This window comes from Orussus abietinus, unplaced genomic scaffold (assembly GCF_000612105.2).
Source record: "Orussus abietinus isolate OABI.00-Male unplaced genomic scaffold, Oabi_2.0 scaffold5, whole genome shotgun sequence".
NCBI classification, from domain to species: domain Eukaryota; kingdom Metazoa; phylum Arthropoda; class Insecta; order Hymenoptera; family Orussidae; genus Orussus; species Orussus abietinus.
This window is the reverse complement of record NW_019394929.1, coordinates 1-20465: the sequence shown is the minus strand read 5'-3', so window position 1 is coordinate 20465 and position 20465 is coordinate 1. Positions and strand designations below refer to the sequence as shown.

The 20465-nt window shown below is 39.3% G+C and overlaps 1 protein-coding gene across 1 annotated transcript in view; it reads left to right on the top strand.

Annotated features, from left to right (window-relative positions):
* LOC105700714 (serine/threonine-protein kinase NLK) overlaps positions 1–11500 on the top strand; it is a 190642-nt gene extending 179142 nt beyond the window's left edge. The window contains exon 10 of the mRNA XM_023433514.1: positions 4100–11500. Within this exon, the coding sequence (XP_023289282.1) occupies positions 4100–4154 (55 nt within the window). The 3' untranslated portion in view covers positions 4155–11500. The remainder of the gene's footprint in view (positions 1–4099) is intronic.
* Positions 11501–20465: the final 8965 nt, after the last annotated feature.

Sequence of the window (20465 nt, the reverse complement as noted above, 5' to 3'; positions counted from 1 at the left end):
CTCAAGAAATAAAATGTCTGCTTCATTAGAACGAAACGCATCTCTTTACACAAGCAACCTTAAACCATTTGCATAGTAAGGAAGTATGAAAAAGAGGGTCCTTACCACCAAAATTTCAGGCTGAATGATAGTGACCAGTAAAATTGAGCGTATATATACGCTCCCGTGATAGTGGCCAGGAAAACTGAGCGTATATATACGCTAATGATGCAAATGGGGTAATATTTACCGTAATCTAAATAAGTGAAACATTTACAATACATTCGTCTTTCGAGCCAATGCGACAATAAACAACGTTTCAGGGTATATTCGCGCTCAAGAAATAAAATGTCTGTTTCATTAGAACGAAGCGCATCTCTTTACACAAGCAGCCTTAACCCATTTGCATAGTAAGGAAGTATGAAAAAGAGGGTCCTTATCACCAAAATTTCAGGCTGAATGATAGTGACCAGTAAAATTGAGCGTATATATACGTTCCCGTGATAGTGACCAGGAAAACTAAGCGTATATATACGCTATTGTTGCAAATGGGGCAATATTTATCGTAGCCAATAACTATCGACTAGGAATCCTCCTGGATATTATCAGAAGGGTCAACGGCCGTAAGAGGTCGTAAACCAAGTCCTACTTGGCGGTAATAAATCCTGACATTGTCCTCGGTATCAAAAGGATCGATTCACCTGGACCGGGAAGGCTCTTTCCCCTTTCCCGAGCTCGTTCGCCAGGGCCAATGTTAAAATTTATTAATTTGCCAGGACCGATCGTGATCGATCGATCGTTAGAAGAATCCGCCCAGTCGCGGGGTGAAACTGGGGGAGCGAAAAGAGTGTCTGTACGTTAACTGATGTTGACTTGTCTTGCTTATTTGCCGTCAAGTTAGAGCAAGCCATCCGCCAATCCAGCATCGTGCGCCGCGTATACCTACACATTACCACTACCGATTCGGCTATGTACCACTGTCAGCTACCACTATCGACTACTACTACTATCGTCTACTACTACTACTACTACCACTACTACTACCGATCGTTACGTCTCCTCCTGAATGAACGAATGACACGAGAATCAGCTATAGTCCGGCACGACCTCGCTCGCGGAGGTACTGACCTTTTACAACTTTTTTACATCTCTCTCTCTCTCTCTCTCTTGTCTTCAATTTCTCCCTCTTTGTCTCGCTCCCTACCTCTCTCTTTCTCTCCCTGCCCGAGTCCCTCTCTACGATTCTATTTCTGTCTCCACCTCTATTTCTACCTCTGTCTGTTTCAACTGTTTATTTGACTTTCGTTAATGTCGTTCCTTGTCTTTCTAGCCTTGCTCGGAAACATCGCAAGGATGTATCGCTACGAGTCGAGGCTTGACGTGCATCTCCCAGTAAGGCATTTTTCGCATTTTATATAATACCGCCCTTTTGCTGCCCTCTGAGGTCTCGAATACCGGAAACCATACGTGGACTTTCTAAATTCTTTATTTTTTTTTTCTTTTTTTTTTCTTTCTACGCTTCGGTGTCGCCACTTTTCTCTAAAGAGGAGGGAATTTTCTCTCGCGGAGTAAGCGATACGACTTCTCGCGGGAAAAGGAACTTCCGAGTCGCCGTAGACGGTGCTTTTCCGGAACTTAACTTTTCCGGCATCCGCGCGGTGTCGATTTTTCCCGTAATTTCCGCCAATCTCTGATTTCCTGGATTATGACATTTCGAAGCACAATTGGCCTGGAAAGCAGCACAGATCACGTCGCAGAAGACTCGCTCGTAGCGTTCGTTTGTACACGTTCGAGTTTTCTTTGATTAAGAGCTTTTAACCGTCTTAATTGATATGATTATCTAAGAAGGCCTGATCAACCATGCAGCCTTCAGTCGTTACTTGTGCCGCAGCATCGACGTACTCGTGGAGGTACTGGATGTGTTTAATGTGCAAAAGACGAGAGCCCCGAACCTAAAAAAGACCTACCTCAACCTAGGCTCTGATGAGATACTCCATAGTCGCCCCCCCCCCACAAAGAAAAAAGAAAAAAAAAGAAACTTTCGATCCGTCACCTATCAGTTGTAATCATCCCTCTAGTAATCCAATTTAGGTCGATACTAAATACCAATAAACATCCCAGAACCCGATCCCTGGTCCCGTAGTTAGTTGACTCTTTTGCGTAGGCGTCATAACTCGAATTGCTTTGCCAAGTAATTATGATAATCGACTTCTTTGCCTCGAGTTTGACTCCATTAACGTTGCCACCTTACGCACACGTTTTGACGTAATCAGGCTAAGCGGAAGATAAAATTGCGCGATTTAATTTCCAACATTAGGACTCCTGTTCAGTATCTTGTCAAATCTTATAAAGAATATTCATGGTTTTTATTAATTCTTAAATATAGGATTTATTTGAAACATCAGGATTATAGCTGCCCGGAGAATTTCATTTTGGTAGCCCTTGGTTTTATCCGAGGAATAGGGATAGTTTATAAATTATTTCCACGCATGTCTAGGTGAGGTTTCTTTTTTATAATTAATTAACGTAAGAGCGGAGTGGCTGAACTTTTGAAGGGATCGGGGAGGAGTTTTGGTCGTTTCTTCAGAATGGATTTTTCCAGCGGGTTTTTCTTTTATACGGATTTCCTTTGCGCGGCACTTTTTCCACGGTGTCGGGTCGACGTTCACACTGGGTGGAAATTAGAAAGTGGATCGAGGACGGTTAATTAGAATAACAATCGAGAGCTCACGGTAAAAATGGAAAGGTGCCTGCATTTCCTGCCGGAGTTTCCAGCAAACCTCGACCGAGGATACGTTTCCACGGGGATTGTTTCGCGCGAAATTGTTTATTCAATGCGGTATATCCGCTTTGGAAATCCAACTGGAAAACAGGATGTAAGAGTTTTTCTAAAAAAAAAAAAAAAAAAAATCCGCGATGAATTATTTATGAAACGGGGATTTTAATTAGCTAATTTAAGTTCCTATTTCGCTGATATGAGGAAAGAAATTACGTTTACATTGTGCAACTGTTATGTTGGCATTGGAGGATATTTTCTATGATTGTGCCTGCGAAGAAGAAGTATATGAGTATATTATTTATTTAACGGTCCAGAAGAATTATACGAGTTTATGTATCGGTCTGCTCGGAATTGTCTTGGAATTATGCGTATCCATTTTTTTTTTTTATATCACTTTGTAGTATTTCATCTTGGCAAAGCAAGGCGCATCGTAATTGCAATGCACGCGTACGTTTGACGATAGGAAATGTCTTAAACGAGGTATAATGAATTTTTAAATAAAAAGAGAGAGTGGCCGGCTGTCACGCATGCTGACAGCTGCATGGAAATCAGATGATTCTTGTTCTTATTTGATCATAGCAATTAAAATGACGGGTCCAAGGGAGATAAATAAAATCCATCGGATTTGCAAAATCAACAGTTCACCGTTGCGGAAAAGATTGTTTCCTGGAATGCAGCGAAATATTTTTCACCATTTGCATTGAAAGTACATTTCAGTGAAATTTCTTTCTCGACTATGATGTAAAGTTGCCACACGAATATGACTTTAAACGTTACTTTTTCTCTCGGTAATCTCACGTTAGTCATTTTTATTCCACCAGTGCTTATTGAATTGACGTTCGAAATTTCGACTCGTACAGAATTATTTCACCAATTACCTGAGTTCGAGGATATTTTATAACCAACTAATAATCGAGGAAACATGCTAAATGAACTCTGCTGAATGATTCGTCCACGGTGGAATTTAAAGAAATATTCGACAGTTTGTTTAGTCACATCGGGACGATGAAAAATCCAATTAAATCCTCCTCGCTCATTCGCGGCAGCTGATTTTGACATTTATCTCTCTCGGTTTCCGTCTTTTTCGTCCATCCGAAATGCTGGAATCCTACGAGTTTCCCTTTTCGGATGATGGGATTCGCAATGCCTGGCATCGCGAATTCCCGAAACACGCTTGAATTTTTGTCGGTCTCACGGCGAGAAACGGATTTTTTTTTATTCGGGTAGCTGGTCTGCTTTTCACTCGATTTTTCGCCATGAAACCGCTATTAGATCGCTTCTTAACCCATTTCGATAATACCGTGGATCGTGAAAATTAATGTGAGTTTTGGCTAATTCCAGCTCCACGGTAGCGCATCCCTCGGAACTGCCACCATCTCCCCATCAATGGGAATGAGGTCTCCAAAGTCCAGATGGAAATCGGCGCCGACAATTTCTCTGGTCATCGCCGTCGGCCACGGCGAGGTGAAAAATCGTCGGCCGATTTCGGGAGGACTTCGGGAAAAACGAAAGAGAGAAGAAGACGAAAGGGTCGGAAGGTCAAACTGGAACCCTGCGAAGAGCCAAGAGAGACAATAGACTGCCGAGCAACGTAGCCTCAATTTTCAACTAGCTGATATACACCTAGGGGACACTTAGTTAAATTAATAATTACTTAAGGCTAGTAATAATTATACAGATTAGGCGATTACGTAGGGGGAATTCAGGAAAAGAGGGAGAGACACGAGTTGGGCGCGAAGACGTGTGAGAGCTGGGCGAATGTAAATGCAGAACCGACAAAGATTGGGGGGAGACGCGGATTCGTGCTCGAGGTAAAAAGACGGGGCGAGGACGAGAGGGAAGGAGCGATTGTAATATTAATTGTAACACGGGAGCTGATCAGTGGAGGGACGGGCCACTTTCAGATTTTTCCTTCGTTCTTTCTTTTCGATCACTCATTCGCTCATCCGGAACAACTGGCATTTAACTGACTATACATATTAATGCATATTACACATTATTATACATATGTATGCATACACGTCTTTAGGAGAGTAGGGTATTATTTGTTAGGTGTAACGTGTACACGCGAGGTCTCTGGATTATTGGCCACGATGGATGGGGGAATAGCAGAGGGCGGGAACAGAATAGCGATTCTTGGTCTCGAACGTTTCCGCGGATCCGCTTGCGCCGGAAATTTTCGATACCGGACTAATGCTGATCCGATCGCGAGATATCAATCGGATAATAGCCTCCGAGAAGAAGAACGATCACTCGCGTGAGAAAACCGTGGACGTGAATATGGACGCGATCTGTTGGGATCTTCGACATTTTGGCGGCTGCAGGGCTGTTGGCGGTTCGATCGAGGACCTCGGCTACTCAGACATTTGCGGCAAAGTTAAGAATTTTCAAACGTCCTGCAAAGGAATGCCCCTGATTTCGTTTGATCATCGAATTTGGGTTTATGGACCGATATTACGTGACGGTCTGCCGTTTCTTACAGCAGCTAGTTGCAAATCTTGCGTTATTCGATTAGCCGGACAGAGAGGTTGAACGTCGATTGAAGAAGAATTCGAAAGTTTGCAGATTCTGCCGAACATTTCAAAGTTCAGTCAATTTATGAACAGAGAGACAGAGGGAGAGAGAGACGAACCGTAACGTGGCTGCGTTTAACCTTTTTGCTACGACGAAATTGGCATTCAGTTTGACATCCATGAATGGGGTTATGTACCATAAGTGAACATTTACCGTATTAATAATGTATGGCATTCGGTTTACTATCTTACTCCTTAAACGATTATTCCGAAGACTCGTAAAGATAAACTTCCAGGCTTTGGAGGACATACCCTTGTTTATTTGAAATCATTGATATCTCATTAAATGAGTGCCAATTGTTTTAAGACTCGTATGGTGGATTATAGTCGCTCGTGGTATACTACGATCATTTCACGGCGAGCAACTATATTTGCCCATTATATATGAACAATTTTTAGTGATTAACGATCGCAATCACCTGGAGTAGCGAAAGGGTTAACGCAGTACTTTTTGACATCGTCATTGTTATCTGACAGCTGTGTACGTTGCCACGTGGGCCCGATATATCAAAGATGGCGTCCTATCTCTTTAAAATGACATGAAACCTCAGCTGTCAACTCCTGAAACGTTTAATCAAACTCGCGAACCATAAATTAAAATCATTCGCGAAAGAAGTAAAAGAATTGCATGAATACCCCCGAATTAAATTTTCGTGCTTCAATTATTTTTCCCATAAAAAAAAGATCAAAATGAAAATGTCAAGATTCAGATTTTAGGAGCTTTTCCTAAGAGTGGAATTTATAAAATTTCATGATTCAGTGAAACTGAATCATATTCGATTTTGTCGACACGTGCGGATCTAAAATTGTGATATTTTGTGTTTTTGGGCTTTTTGTTATTGTAAAAAGTGCGCAACGGTTTTCAAAGTGTCGTCAGTTCTTAAAAAAAAAAAAAAAAGAAATAGTAGCGCTGTTCGTACAACGTGTAAGGAATCTGGAAATGACATTGACATAATTCCTGCAACAGGTTTCTCGTTATTTTAAAGCGGAAGGCTTAGGTTTACGAAGATGCAATTCCTGACACAAATCAGCTGATAGATAGCAAAGATCGTCGCGTGGAAACTGTAATTCCAGCATCACTGCCGAAGAATCGTACGAATGCAATGACGTTAAGATATAGGGAATAGACAAAGATAGGGAGAGGAGGTCAATGGAACTGAGATTTGTGGCGAGGGAGCTAGGTAGATAGAGCGATAGATAGATAGATGGATAGCTAGGTAGATAGATAGACGTACAGGAAGTGCGGGGCCGACTAAGTTGCTCTTGTAAATATTTCTGGCGCCCCGTTTATTTTCTGACGCGTGTCGAAAGCTCTCGGGGATTCACGCGAGAAACACGAGGATTTAGAGTTCGATTTTGAAAGCAATACGAGTATCTATGAAAGCTATTATCAACATCTGTCTGTCCAACTTATGCTTTCGTTCGACAAAGACGCATGATTTTCGATAAATTGTTTAAAGACGATGCGAAACCTCCCATAGGACTCGCACTGTATTTAGGCATAATTTAAGATGAAGAAGGCATAATTTAATAACTTTTAGGAACTACGGTTCTTAATAACTTCTCTACCGATCCCTAAAACATTAACTGGGACTTCCGAAACAATGACGTTTCGTGTACCTCGGTATATTACATTTTGTTAATTTAGATCTTTCTGAAAATCCTTCAGTCTGTTTTCATTAGCTTCATTCAATTGTACATATTTATATTTATTTATCGAGTTCATTGGCCATGCTACACACACTCGTGAACAATGGAATTGCAAGGGAAATCAACTTGAATTAGACTCAATCGAAACGATCTTTTTTTCCTATTTGATATCCATTTCAATGAAATTGAAGGCGTGGATTAATTGATTTCGACAGTACACGTATGACTCGAAGCCTCGTGTTTCCAAGGAAAGCCTGTGAATTTGGATTCGTTCGGAAGCCTAAGAATTACGCATAATTGCGTAAATCTTGACGAGTATGTCGCTCCCATCCTGATGGACGAGTTTTAACGTCCACGCTTGGTTAATGAGCAACTTGCAATTTCGATTAAAATCGCGTGATCTCCGTCATGCACGGACGCGGTGCTCGCACGGTACATAATATTACGTTCTGAGTGTGATTTAGGCTAAGATGAACGTAGATGCATCCACATATTAGGGCCTAGACTTAGATTAACGACCATATTAAATTCTCCATTTTGCAAAGATATACGTGTTCCCTTTTTTACATGCAACAAAGTAGTGGTAATAGCAGCCTTTGTAGCGCAGTGTCGTAAGGAAAGTATAGCTCGATAAGTACTTCCACCGAGCGCCTCGGTAAAGGAAGGAATACGTTAGGGTAGACAATGGAGGAAATCGAGAGATGGTACCGAGATCTACTATTATATTAGCGAAAGGCTGTAGAAAACAACACTAATTACATTCGTAATTTAATGCACGGATAATTATTCTCTGCTTGATTGCAATAGCGTAGAAAAGTGCGGGTACATTATGATACGACATCGACAATTAATAATTACGGTCTTAATCTACCGACAGAGGGGTACGGTAGCATTTGTAAATTAGATGCTATTATAAGTGTTGTAATGTACACATGTACTGGTATAACGAGCACTTGGTGATTATTCAGTATTTGAATTACGGAGTAATTAATATTACTTTCATGACGAATTAACGTGGATATCCCAGCGTTGGCACTATTCTGGCAAATATCGCGCAATTGTAAAATGACGTATTTAGTCGAAATATGTCGCGCATATACAAAAGAGAGTTTTTACTTAACTAGCAGTTAAGTAACGCGAAAAGTGTACCTGATCTCTCAGCTTACAATTAGGTTTACTTCTTCTGCCGAGCACTACTATGTTCTGACATTCCGATTTTGTTATTTATCGCAATACCGTTCAAATTTCTCATTTTCTAATGTCAAGAAAATTTCTGACGGAGATGTGAAGTTACACATTATTTCATATTTTCATATAGTCGTCTAAAGTTTCGTGTTAGAAATTATTTCGTTTTTGGTTTTAGCATTGCCTTAGAAGCTTTGAAATCATTAAGTTATTTACCTATAGTGTTAATAACTGGGATACTACGTTATTTTCTCGAGCACGATACCATATGTAGCCTGAAATGGAGATTTAAAGTTGACAAAGTACATCTCCCATTTCCTCCTGTTGAGCCGAGTGCTTATCATCGACATTTGTAAATAATTCATCGCTCATTGTAAATAATCTTGAATTCATCGACTCTACATGTGTACAAGTTCGTGGACCGTTTTCTTTCTTACAAGTAACGTCCCGTTTAAGAGTAGAATAGTCCTGATTCGTGTTTTACGATAACTCCTGATTTCAGAAGGTAACTCACGAGCATTGTACTTGACAAGAATGTAATATTTTCAAAGTGGGTTACAATTGTGTCCAGTCGACGTGATACAACATGTAAAATACATTAACATGATAAACAAAGCAGCGGCATAATTTTTAATGTTCGTTGCCAACTTGCCACTTTGCCAACAGTCGGGATGAATTTTAATAATTGACAAGGAGAATCTGCATCCATTATAGATAAACATTTTTACATGTAGAGTAAATCATTCATGCATAAACTTTCCACCAAAACATTTCCCCAAGCTTGAGGATTAATTTCGTGACGCATGTTCTTTCTACGGCAACATTTTTTACATACACGCCGAAGATGTATCAAATTATATTCCCGAATATAAATTTGTACATTTTCGATATAATTGCAGTAATGCCAACCTGCACGGGTCATGTCCTATTCCTGCATATCGGCGTTTTATTTTCCGTATCATTTTAACAGCTCTCATTTTTCGGGTGCTTAAAAGATAAAAGTCCGAAAGAGGTTGTCGGCATCATGAAACCTCAGTACTTCAATGAGATATCGTTGCAAACGGTGAAATGTTTTTCAGGAAGAAAACCAGAAGGGTATCTGTCCACAATACTTAATTAGTATTAAATATAACATTCTTCTCCGTCATTTGGCACGAGAGGAAGATTTGCGCGATCGTTGAAACCTGTCAGGATTAATTTACTCGTAGGAAAAGTCGAAGGTGGGAAAGGAAAAAAAAAAAGAAACCAATCAAGAAACGCGGAATGGTTTGTCTCGCAATACAAGGATTAAGCTATACTTTTATTGTTTGTACTGTGTCGTAGAAAAAGAAAAAAAAAAGAATTAGGTAAGAGAAAGGGACGACGTCGGTAATAGAGGGCGACCATGGAAAAGCGTATGTAAATAAACGATCAGCTTGTAAAAAGCTACCTCGAACCGTTTGCTTTGACCCCGACAATAGCTGTCGCATCTGGAAGCTGAAATTGAAAAGAAGTCTGCTCCACTTTCAAGAGGAAAGTCAAAAACGAAACGGCTCAAAAGTAGCGGAAGCTTTGTCCATCGCCCTTTAGATTGGCGCTGTTAATAACCAGCGATAGCTGCCAATTGCGATAATTATACGTGTTTTCGTATCGATTAACCTCGAAGAAATTTTGGGAGAATCGGTATTATTATTTTCCTTCTTTTTCTGCTGTTTCTTTTTCTTTCGTTATTCATTCCTTCGCTTGTACGGAATTTCATTATCGAGTTATCCCAAATGATTTCTTCTTGTCCGGAAGCTAATAAGAATTGATGGTCGATACGAGACGACTTAGTTTTGGGACTTTAACGTTCACGTTAAGAGCTGAGAAAAAGCGATACGCTGATTCGCAAAAATTGGATCGATTTCCAAAACGAAAGGAAAAGTCAAACAATGTCAGTCCTACGAGGCAAACTCGTGACAAGTGCTCGTGGGAGGAAGTGGATTTCTTTGCATTTTTTTTGTTGTATTATCGATCTATTATGTATAACGAGGCTCGCACACGATGCAGTTTTGCAGGGCCGCATGTTCGGAGCCTTAAGGCCATTGCACGAAGTTTTGCAAATTGTACTTGTAATTGTTAAGAGGCGAGCAAGCAGAGTGAACACTTTAATGTTTCCTATTAAAAGTAGTTAAAAGTTAATGCAACATTTTGTATATACGTAGGCTCATTGTAGCTGTCAGTTGGGCATTTAATCGTGCGTGTACACAGTGGTGTGGTCCAAAATGGAAATTTCTTTTCTTTTGAATTGCCGTAAGCTTAGGAAAACAAAAGACACGTATAAAATAAATCGTGGGAGAGTAGGATTGATATAAAAATCCTTAGAGGTCGTCGAAATATTTCAATTTCTCTGTACGATTGTTAGTGGGGTACGGTAAACGGAACGTTATTTCTTAAATTCGCAAAATGTACAAAAGCACAGAACTAGCTTACTTAATTTTCAAAAGAAGGGTACTATTCCATATCCAAGTCTTTACGGAAATTTATTTCAAAGGCGGGTCACGGAAAATCTTTAAAAAGGAAGTTGTAGGTATTCATGTTGCACTTTTCTAGCAATGACCTTTTGTAAAGGATATACAATGTTAATACAGCAGTAACAGTGTATTAAGGGTACTGTTAATTGGAAGTATTTCGAAAGACCTCTAAGCACTCTTACGTTGAATTCCCTTATTGTAATGGGAGAGAAAAATTATTTAAACGAATTTAATATCGACAAGAGTGCAAAACGAGGTCGAGCCATTTTGAACCACCGTGATGCACACCTGAACATATGTACGACTGCGAAACCATTCTTTTTCTTTCACGCACATTCATTCACGAACACATTTACGTTCATATGAGGAGTATACATATATATACGCGACACACGTAAATGTTCGTAGTCGTTCGAATGTCAAAGATTCACAGTCGTTTTGTAAAATCATTCGTAAAGGAAGATTCAGTGAAGTAACCTGACATACATACGCGATGTAAACGATGATACCGAGGCTAGGTGATAATGCATAAATCGTAAGATAGCTATCTTATACATACGAGTAAATAATTAATTAAACAAGAAACAATATACTCTACAATAGCGAATATGCCTTCATTATGGAAAGTGGCTGGCACATGATGCACCGAACAATAAAGTTGCTGCAAAATACGCGACTCATGTACATATATACATACGCATATACAAATGTATGTTTCGGCCTCCGATTTGACTGGCTAAACATCGGTACCTCGGAGAGCATGATTAAGCCCCTTTTTACTTTAAGTTCCTTCCAATTTCCCAATTTTGTTCTTCCGAATAATAAATGCAATTCTTCCTGAACCATGACTTTGTTCGTATTTATTTTAGCATTACTCCTCTTCCGTTTAGATTAATTTCTTTCATCGGCAGTTCAGCTTTTTAATCCTTTCATAACCATCGGCCAATTTTTCAGTTAATAAGTTACGGTGACATATACTCATTTTTTAAACACCTTTAACCTGAACGGGTTAAAAAGTTATTGAATCATTAAATCCGTTCCAACCAGATTAGCATTATTTTACCAAAAAGAACCACGAGGGACCTGTGACACTAAGCATGTACTTTCCGTTTATTTTACTTTTCGATTTTTAATTTCCTTTTTTTTTCAATAATGATCATTGATCTTTTCCATGCGATCCATTTTTATATTTCCACTCGGTCATAATATTTCTAATAAAGTAAATAACCGAAATTCAATTTATCTTCTTTCGTCCGATTAAAGGAGCAACTTTGTTATTCGCTACGAACCACGTGATTGAACCCGCTTAATCTGTAAATAAATCTGTAAATAAGCAATTCAGAATCTGTCAAGTGCACGCGAATGATATACTCGATTGTAATTCACGAGAGTAGCGTTAAATCTTTTCTGTATCCCTGATTCTTAACTAGTTTTGGTGGCACGCATGAACCAAAAAGGAAAAACGAAAAAATATCCGCAAACGTGTGTAACGAGCAAAAGATATGTCGCTTTGGTGTCGGTAGGCATTTTTTAACGGTAATGGTAAAGTGTGATTACCTGTCGTTAGTAACTAAGAGGCCTTAATATATCAAGTTTACAACACAAATAAATAAATGAATATATATAAATATAGAGATACGATCTATAAATATATATACACACACATGATGGGTATATAAGAATGGATATATATGAATGAATATAGTACACCAGTACGTCGTTGCTGTAATTAATAGTGCCGACACTCCTCGAAATATTTGTCCTAAGATACGTTTATAAACGCAGTACGCATTTTAAATGGTTCTCGCTTTATAATTGTGCTTCGAGTGGTCTAATTTCCCGAGGAAACGTCGATAAATGTAATATTAGCGTATGTCGAGAGGTCGATCGATACGTGCATTTCAGTGCATCGAAATGATATAGGTCCACTATAGACTTGCAATTGCATTTCGAATGATCCCGTTTGCCAAAACAGAATTTATACAAGTACTTTAACAACTATACCGGTCGATAATGTCGTCGTCGTCGTAATTAGCAATTAGTAGCACCACTCCTCAGGCATTTCTCATTATTCTCGTTCGTATACCTCAATGAAACTTCACGAAATTGAAAGGTTTGCCAAAAACTAAGTCTCCGTACATGAATGTAACATTTACTTATAAACCGCGAGACAGTCACTGAAAAGAAAAACAAAAAAAAAACAATCGCACTGTTTACCTTATTATATTATCAACGGCTAAAAATGTAGATGTAAGGATTTTCGGAATAAATTACTATTTAGACAGAATTCGTTACCGTATACAATTTACGTCGTTTCTAAATTTTATATTAGTAGTGAATTCCCTCGTTTATGCGTTTCTTGTCACCACTGCCAATGTCTCTGTATTATTAATTGTGAGACTTCCAACTAGACCGACCCTTGAGAAAATAGTCTAATTGTCGTACAATTGATCTCGGTATTTGCGAATCATTTCGCGAGGACTAATCGAGCCGCGAGATTTACAAATTTCAAAGCCGAAGAGACCAATTAGAGTTTCGATTTGGCGATGATGGAAAGAGAATTACACATTAACACAGCGAAGGGAATTTTGAAGCGCTGATTCAAAAGCACTGCATCGGACGTTAATTAACACGAGTGTATGAAAATTTGATCACGCTCTAATTATTTTGGTGATTGCTAATTGTGCCATGAGGTCAGGAGATAAATTGCCAGGCTATAGAACTTGCTCAAAAGCAGAGTTCTTAGTTATTGAATGGATTGTAATTCTTTTTCTTTTTAATATGAGTACATGATTTTATCCTAATTGGTAAGAGAAATTAACACTAACACCAAACAACGCAATCCTTTCTACAGTCTCGTTACATGCCACGTCATTTGCAAAGTAACCAAGCTAAACCCAGAAATTGCCAGATTTTTTAATATCCGTCATTAACGCAAAGTTCGATTTAAAATTAAAACACTTCCGACGTGAAGTGAAAATCAAGTTCAAGGAGGAAACGGCGAATTACCTCGATTTACCAACAATTACAGACCACCCTGGCGTGTTAGATCGACTAGAAAGTTACTGTGGTTTTTGATGTTTAAGACTTAACATTTTGTTTTTGTATAAAGATGCTTTTGTTTCAAGTTCATGTCATATACCATTTCAAAGCGCAGGTATCGCTCTACATTTTGATAACAGTGATTGTTTCGAACATTCATTTCCATTTCATTTAGATTACTTATTTGCAGAGGGAAGAAAGGCAAATGCGGGCAATTCTCTTATACAAGTTCAAAGTGGTCTATAAAGCAATTGCAGTTGTTCACAGCATTTCAAAAGTTACTCGGCATTGACAAGAGCCTTGAAGATTAAATTCGTTCTGAACAATCTGCACCTATGGGCATAATGGGAAAAGAAGTTAAAAGTTAATATTTAAAACAATTATCGTTATCAAAACTGCTGATGTTTGCGCTTTAATTTAAAAATAGAGGGAAAAGAACTCCATTTGAAGACAGAGGGTCACAATTTGAAGCAGCAAAAACCGCAATAACTTTCTAGACAACCTAATTAAATCCATTCGGCCTGTAAATACATCGACGACAGTGAAAATCGGGGGATTAAAACGTGCGAGGATTTCAATTTGCGTACCTTGAGAGAAAAAAAAAAGCCTAAGCATTTTCGGAAACAGTGCCCACAGATTTTGGGAGTTCCAGTGGAGGCGGTACGTCGAGCCGAAAGTGGAAACAAAAATTCGGCACGAGCCCAATCGGACATACATAGTAGTAGTACACTATAGGGCAAAAAGGGCGATAACGGATAAAGGCCCAGAAAATGGACAGCAATAGTGGCGATAGCGAGGAAACGTTAGGGCGAGAACGGGAGAATCGGTAGCGACGAGTATGGCGGAGCCGCGAAAAATCGGAGTTCTCAAAGTGGCTAAAAATGATCTCCCCATTGGATGAATTTACCGAGAATTATTCACTATGCTTCGAGTTTAATCCAAGGAATTGCTTGACACTTTGATACGTGAATATCTACCCAAAGACATCTCTTTACTTAAATACTAATATTTGGGTGGAACTTAGGGGAATTTTTCTTATTCCTAAGTAGTAAAGAAAAACAAGATGGCGGAGCGGTCCATCGCGCGGTACATGTTTGAGTCGTTACGGCGTTTTATATTTTACCGCACCGAGAAGAGTTATTCTTTTATATTATATATATATAGATTATATCGTGCAGTCAGCAAACGGCTTGCCTCGTCTAGAAACGTCCACGCGAAATTCACCGTCAATTTCGTGGACTAATCTCGAAAAATAATGAGATACCAATTCCGTCGGTAATTTCATGGTGAACGGTTGCGAACCCTCTTAAAAGAACCATCGATTAAGTCGTAGGACTGGCTTTCGGTTCCAGTCCGAGCTATTCTAAGTCTAAGTCCAATCTAAGCTTAAGACTTCACTACTATCCGATGTTTTCGACTATCTCCGTGTAAGTAGTCCCGTAGGTGGAATTCGTCTAGAGCCTAGGAGAAGACTTGGACCCCGTGGCGAGGGTCCCGTAGCTCTAAGAGAACAGAAAATGCTAACGATAAAGGGAACCCCCGAGTTCTAGAAGAACGGGACGAGAATTTCGAGTCTTTCCAGTATGTGTGCACTTCCAGAGTCTCGAGGACCGATCCGAGTCTCGACCGGCCGGTCGCCATCTTTGTTGTAGCGCCGCGTCGGAATATCATGTTCTTCGTGTCTATTGGTGTTGATATCACTTGTAAATACACCGTAGAGTCCTCCGCGAGTTGAAGTGAGGTTAGGTTTCGAGGACCCCTCGTTAGGGGACTCCCGGCGAGTCCGGGAAATCTTTTTTCTTTTTTTTTATTCAATCCGCACCGGAAGTGAGATTTCACGACCGGCGTGACTCTCTTCGTCGACTTGTATAGGCGTAATCACGAGTGTTAGCGAATCGGTGGGGGTATTTATGACCCTCTGTACATATTAACGGCTACGAAGTCGCGTGCGATGGATCGGCGTAGAACCGATATACATATACATATACATATATACATATGTCGACCCTACGTAGTCTTCTGAGTAGGCACTCGGCAGGGCCGATTTCTCGAATTTCTCCAATTTCCGGAACCCCGCAACGAGCGATTCGGTGTTTCCGGTCATTTCTTTCCTCCTGGAAATCGGCCCTGACGAGTTTCGCCTTGGCTATTGATTTAACCCACGGCCAAAGTAACTTTTAGGAAAGTGTGTCTGCCTTTTGTAAGTAGCTCGCCCTCGCGAGATCACCGTGACTTTTTTATGGGAGTCCTTCGGTATGACTTGTGGAAAGGGACCTCGTTATCGGGGAGAACCTCGGAAGAATCGAAAACTCAGAACTCTCGGAAATCTGGAAATGATATAAGAGATACTAACCAGAAAGTATATATACATTTGACTTGGAAGCATGTCGTTTCAAACATGAAATAATAATTAAAATGTACAGACCCTAGTCTTCCAAGCCACTGAAAGATTCTCTCAATTTATCGTAGTAAATGCAGTTTCGAAGGAATAGATTAGAAAAAAAAATGTGACAATTAATCTGAAATATAAAGAAGTTAGTCGAGGAAACCATCACACTGACTACCTTAATTACATTTTATAAGATTTCCACAGATATATGCACTTCGACATTTTGAGCTTCTTCTCTAAAAAAGGTGCAATTGAGTAAAAATCATGCTTCTTTTTAAAAGCCAATGCCCAGGGCTCGAATAAAACTGAAAGTTCTCGACAGCACTCGCATGTCTCCGAATTCGACCAATCCGATAATTCTCCAAATTTGACAAAAATAGGGCGTTTTTTTATGAATCGAAGGGAAATGGTTCCCCCGATTTCGAGAGAAGAAAAACCTTTCCCACGAATTCCCACGAAGAACTCATCGGTACACTCCAATCGCCAAAAAGAGATGAATAATTTTCCCTAAGGCTCATTTTCCAAGGCCCGCTCCCGGAATCCAAGCCTTATGGGAAATTACCCTTTCTCGGTTGGCTGACAAGGAGTCGGCACATCGCTACGTGTCACTCGGAAATGACAGCGTGTACTCAATGTAAATAGTCGATTGTAACATACAGCATGTCGATGCCTATCTTTAATTAATCTAATTACCGAGCAACAAGTTCTTATTCTATCTCTGTGTGTGTCAGTTTGAATTGGATATAGATTTTGTATCACCCTTCTTCCGTGTACAATGTATAGAGCAGCCTGCGAGTCGATCTCGAGCTCTCTCTGGACCAGATCTGAGGATCGATCCAACGTCGAAGGTACTTCGAAAGAAATGTAATTAAAAATAAATAATAATATTAACAATAATGATAATATTAATAGTTACCTTTAGCTCGGTACTAAGGACGAACTTACTCGAGGTCGAGCTCTAATGGTGTAGATTGAATCGTGTCTTTCGCCTTTTAAGTAGATTTTGCGAGCCGGCGCGAGGCGAGCTGAAAAATCTTGGGATCGAGGATCGATCGATCGATCTTGACAAAGACTTTTGGAATTAAGATTCTCCCTTTTCCTTACTTTGAAAATACGCCGAGCGATCTCATATTTAACATTACGTAAGTAAACGAAGCACCCGTTACTTTACATACTTACACTTAAATGTAAATTAACTTATTGTCAGACTGAAAATTACTTAAAAATCATACGGGGTATCATAAAAATGGGCAAACGATTAGTAAACGATGATGCGTTAATAAAGAGCGAGATCGTAATTTATCCAGAAGTTTAAACAATTTTGTGAAAAACTTCCAAAATTCGCGAGATGTAATGGCCGTTTAAAATTCTCAGTTTTAATTATCACGGAATAGGGTGATCTTAATTTTAATCTAAATGGCTTAGGCCGTATCTGCAGGGAGTCAAAATTCGAAATCTTCAGGCGCAATCGATCCTCTCCCAATTTTCGATCGCTCGCGATCGACAAGCGTGAATTATTCGTGCACGTGTCGTAGATGTGGCTACACCTGGCGCAACTTCTCGATCCGTGATCTCGATCGATCGTGAAATCGAGCACGGTGACAAGTGCGCCTTACTTCCGACATTAGCTAGTAACCTTCCCAAAAGGAGAAACGTGACAAAAACGCGGCCATAAATTAAAAGGAAAAAAAAAAGGGAGAGAAACCGAGAGCGCGCAAAACTGCTCTCGGTGCAGAAATTGATCCGACATGCAAATCAGAACGAATAAATTCGAGGTGCCGATACCTCTACACATCCGATATCAATCTTCGCAAGGGGAAAAGTCAAAATCAAAACTGTCTCGAATCAAAACGCAGAAGAGGGGACACACAAACAAGAAAGCTTAAGTTAAGGGCTGACCGAGCCGGGAAATATTAAGTACCAGAGCACTGAAGACTGGCAATCAAAATACTTTAAGAAGATTATTGCAGACTTATCTAGGATAACTGTTTCCGTTCGGCAATTTCGGCAGAGCGGTCGATCGAATGATAAATGAAAGATCAAGAAAAGGAATGATTAAGGTGAAGTGAAACAAGTCGAGGAACTTGATCAACGTCGATAAAGAAGATTTTTCTAAATGCCTACGTTGTCGACGTCCGTTTTTATATTGACAGCTGGGTCGAATTATATTGTGTATAGTACCAAATGGCATATTCCACCTGTCGTTTTCGTACAATAATTATAAAGAAATCGAAGTAAAACTCCAGAAATCCTCTGGATTCATGCCTTCTGGGGCTCTAATTGACTGCGGAGGGACCTCCTGCGCCATCTGTGATTTCCAGGTCAATTAAATTTTCACTCCGAGACCTCGTATTACCATCGTTTTAGCAAAGAAGCGCATATAAGACTTTTTTTGCCTTTATGCCGTTCAAATGCGAGTTTATCGATTACCAGAGTGTTCTAAATTGTCGTAAAATTGTCCTGACCCTTTCGATTCTCATATTAGAGCCTTCGATAATTGTATATCCATTGAAATATGAGGGCTCGAACGCCATTTTGGTTCTGGTCTGGGCTGAGTTAAAAAATCCAAATTTTGAATGTGTCAGGACAATTCTTAGATGATCAGGAGTGATGTGTCAAAGTTTCGGACAGTTCGGTATAATACCCTTAAAAAAAAGTGTTGTATTCGAATCGACTGATTTGAAGGATGTTTCACTTCACCTTAATGGGGTCCGATCGAGCTTTTCTTCCACATGTTGAAGAATCCGGGTATTTGCGATGTACAATTCACTCGCGATAAGTGCGACACCTCTACTACGTGATTTTACACATGCGACATGATGGAATGGAATTTTCTTTACTAATTAGGTTAACTACCGAGTGATCATTTCCGTGGATGGGCAGGGGATTTATTTTGAAGAATATTTCGGTTTCCCGCTCTGTCGGCTTGTCTTGGCGATGGAAAAAGCTCGAATTCCACCCCACAACTCTGTTCAGATTTGAGAAGGAAAACAAGAACGATTAGTTAATGAATACCGCGCGTCTAATGTTAACACTTACGATTAGAGCGTAGCTATAGTTAGGTACCTGCATTTCATGAAACTTAACGTGCTTGGATAGCTCCTCAATAAATCGTTATACATGTTTTGATAAGTCGCGTAGATTTTTTTCAATACCTATTCCCGGTATGTTTTGATTTAATAAATTCATGCCTGATATCGGTATATAAAGATTAGAATTGCAATAATAATTCAACGCCTACCGTCTGTATATTATTATATAATATTTAACATCATCAAAATCCTACAGAGGAGGCGAGTATTTTTGAGTAGATAGTTTTTTACTTTGATAAAACGTTGACTTTCCAAATTAGCTATCTTTATATTTTTAGTATTTATGTAATGCCACTGAAATGAGGTCGGGATTAAATGATGTATTTCTAAATTTCGTTTTCTCGATTAATCGAATTACGCACTGTATTATGTTTCAGTCCTTTCGGTAAACATTGTCTAACTGTATTCCGCTCTTCTTCCTCGAGATCATGGCACAAAACGTTAAGAAGTATTTTATTAAAATAGAATATTTAGAAGATACGCGTCAGCTCTTCGCCGGATTTGACTTTGTTTGGATAACGGCTGAATAATCTTTTTCTCTTGATCAACAATGGCAGAAAAATTCCTTGACCAGTTACAGAAGACAAAGAATATTTCTGCGAGTATTGTTATCTATTTCTGAATTTCAAATGGGTAGTTAATATCGGAACCTGTTATGTAACAAAGAGTCTATCCAATTCTCACGTGTCGAACAGGTAGGTTAGGTAGAAGACCGCCAGATGATAACGACTCGCTGATAGCTGTGAAATATGGAACATACTTTCTGCAATTTTCTGGTCGGCAGTAGAGAGATTATTTCCTCGGTTTATAACAGATTTTGTTAAACTTCTGAAAATGGTATATTACGTCAAGAACGATATAAAATACCGATCGTTTAAAAATATTTTACAGTTAATTTTATTCCTTCATTTTTAATCATTAATACCTATACAAAGTTGACACAAATGATAACGAATTTAGTAAATTAGTAGTTTGAAACCTAAAATTATTCTGACATTTTGAAGATTCACAAAAATTGTTGTGAAAATCTATGGTCATTTTACTAGATTTCTTGTAATTCCTAATAATTATGACGGTTCAATAGAAAGTATATGGAAAGCATTAGTGAAACTTGCGTAATAAATATTTATTAAGATTCTTCTGGTAAATTCTCGATATATTCACAGGCTATCGGTATAATATGGTAATTTCCTTTGTAAAGTGGATCACTTAATAGGGTCAATTTAAACGGAACAACCTTCCCCATCAAGCTACCGTGGACGCAGTTCGCATCGCGAAAAAAAT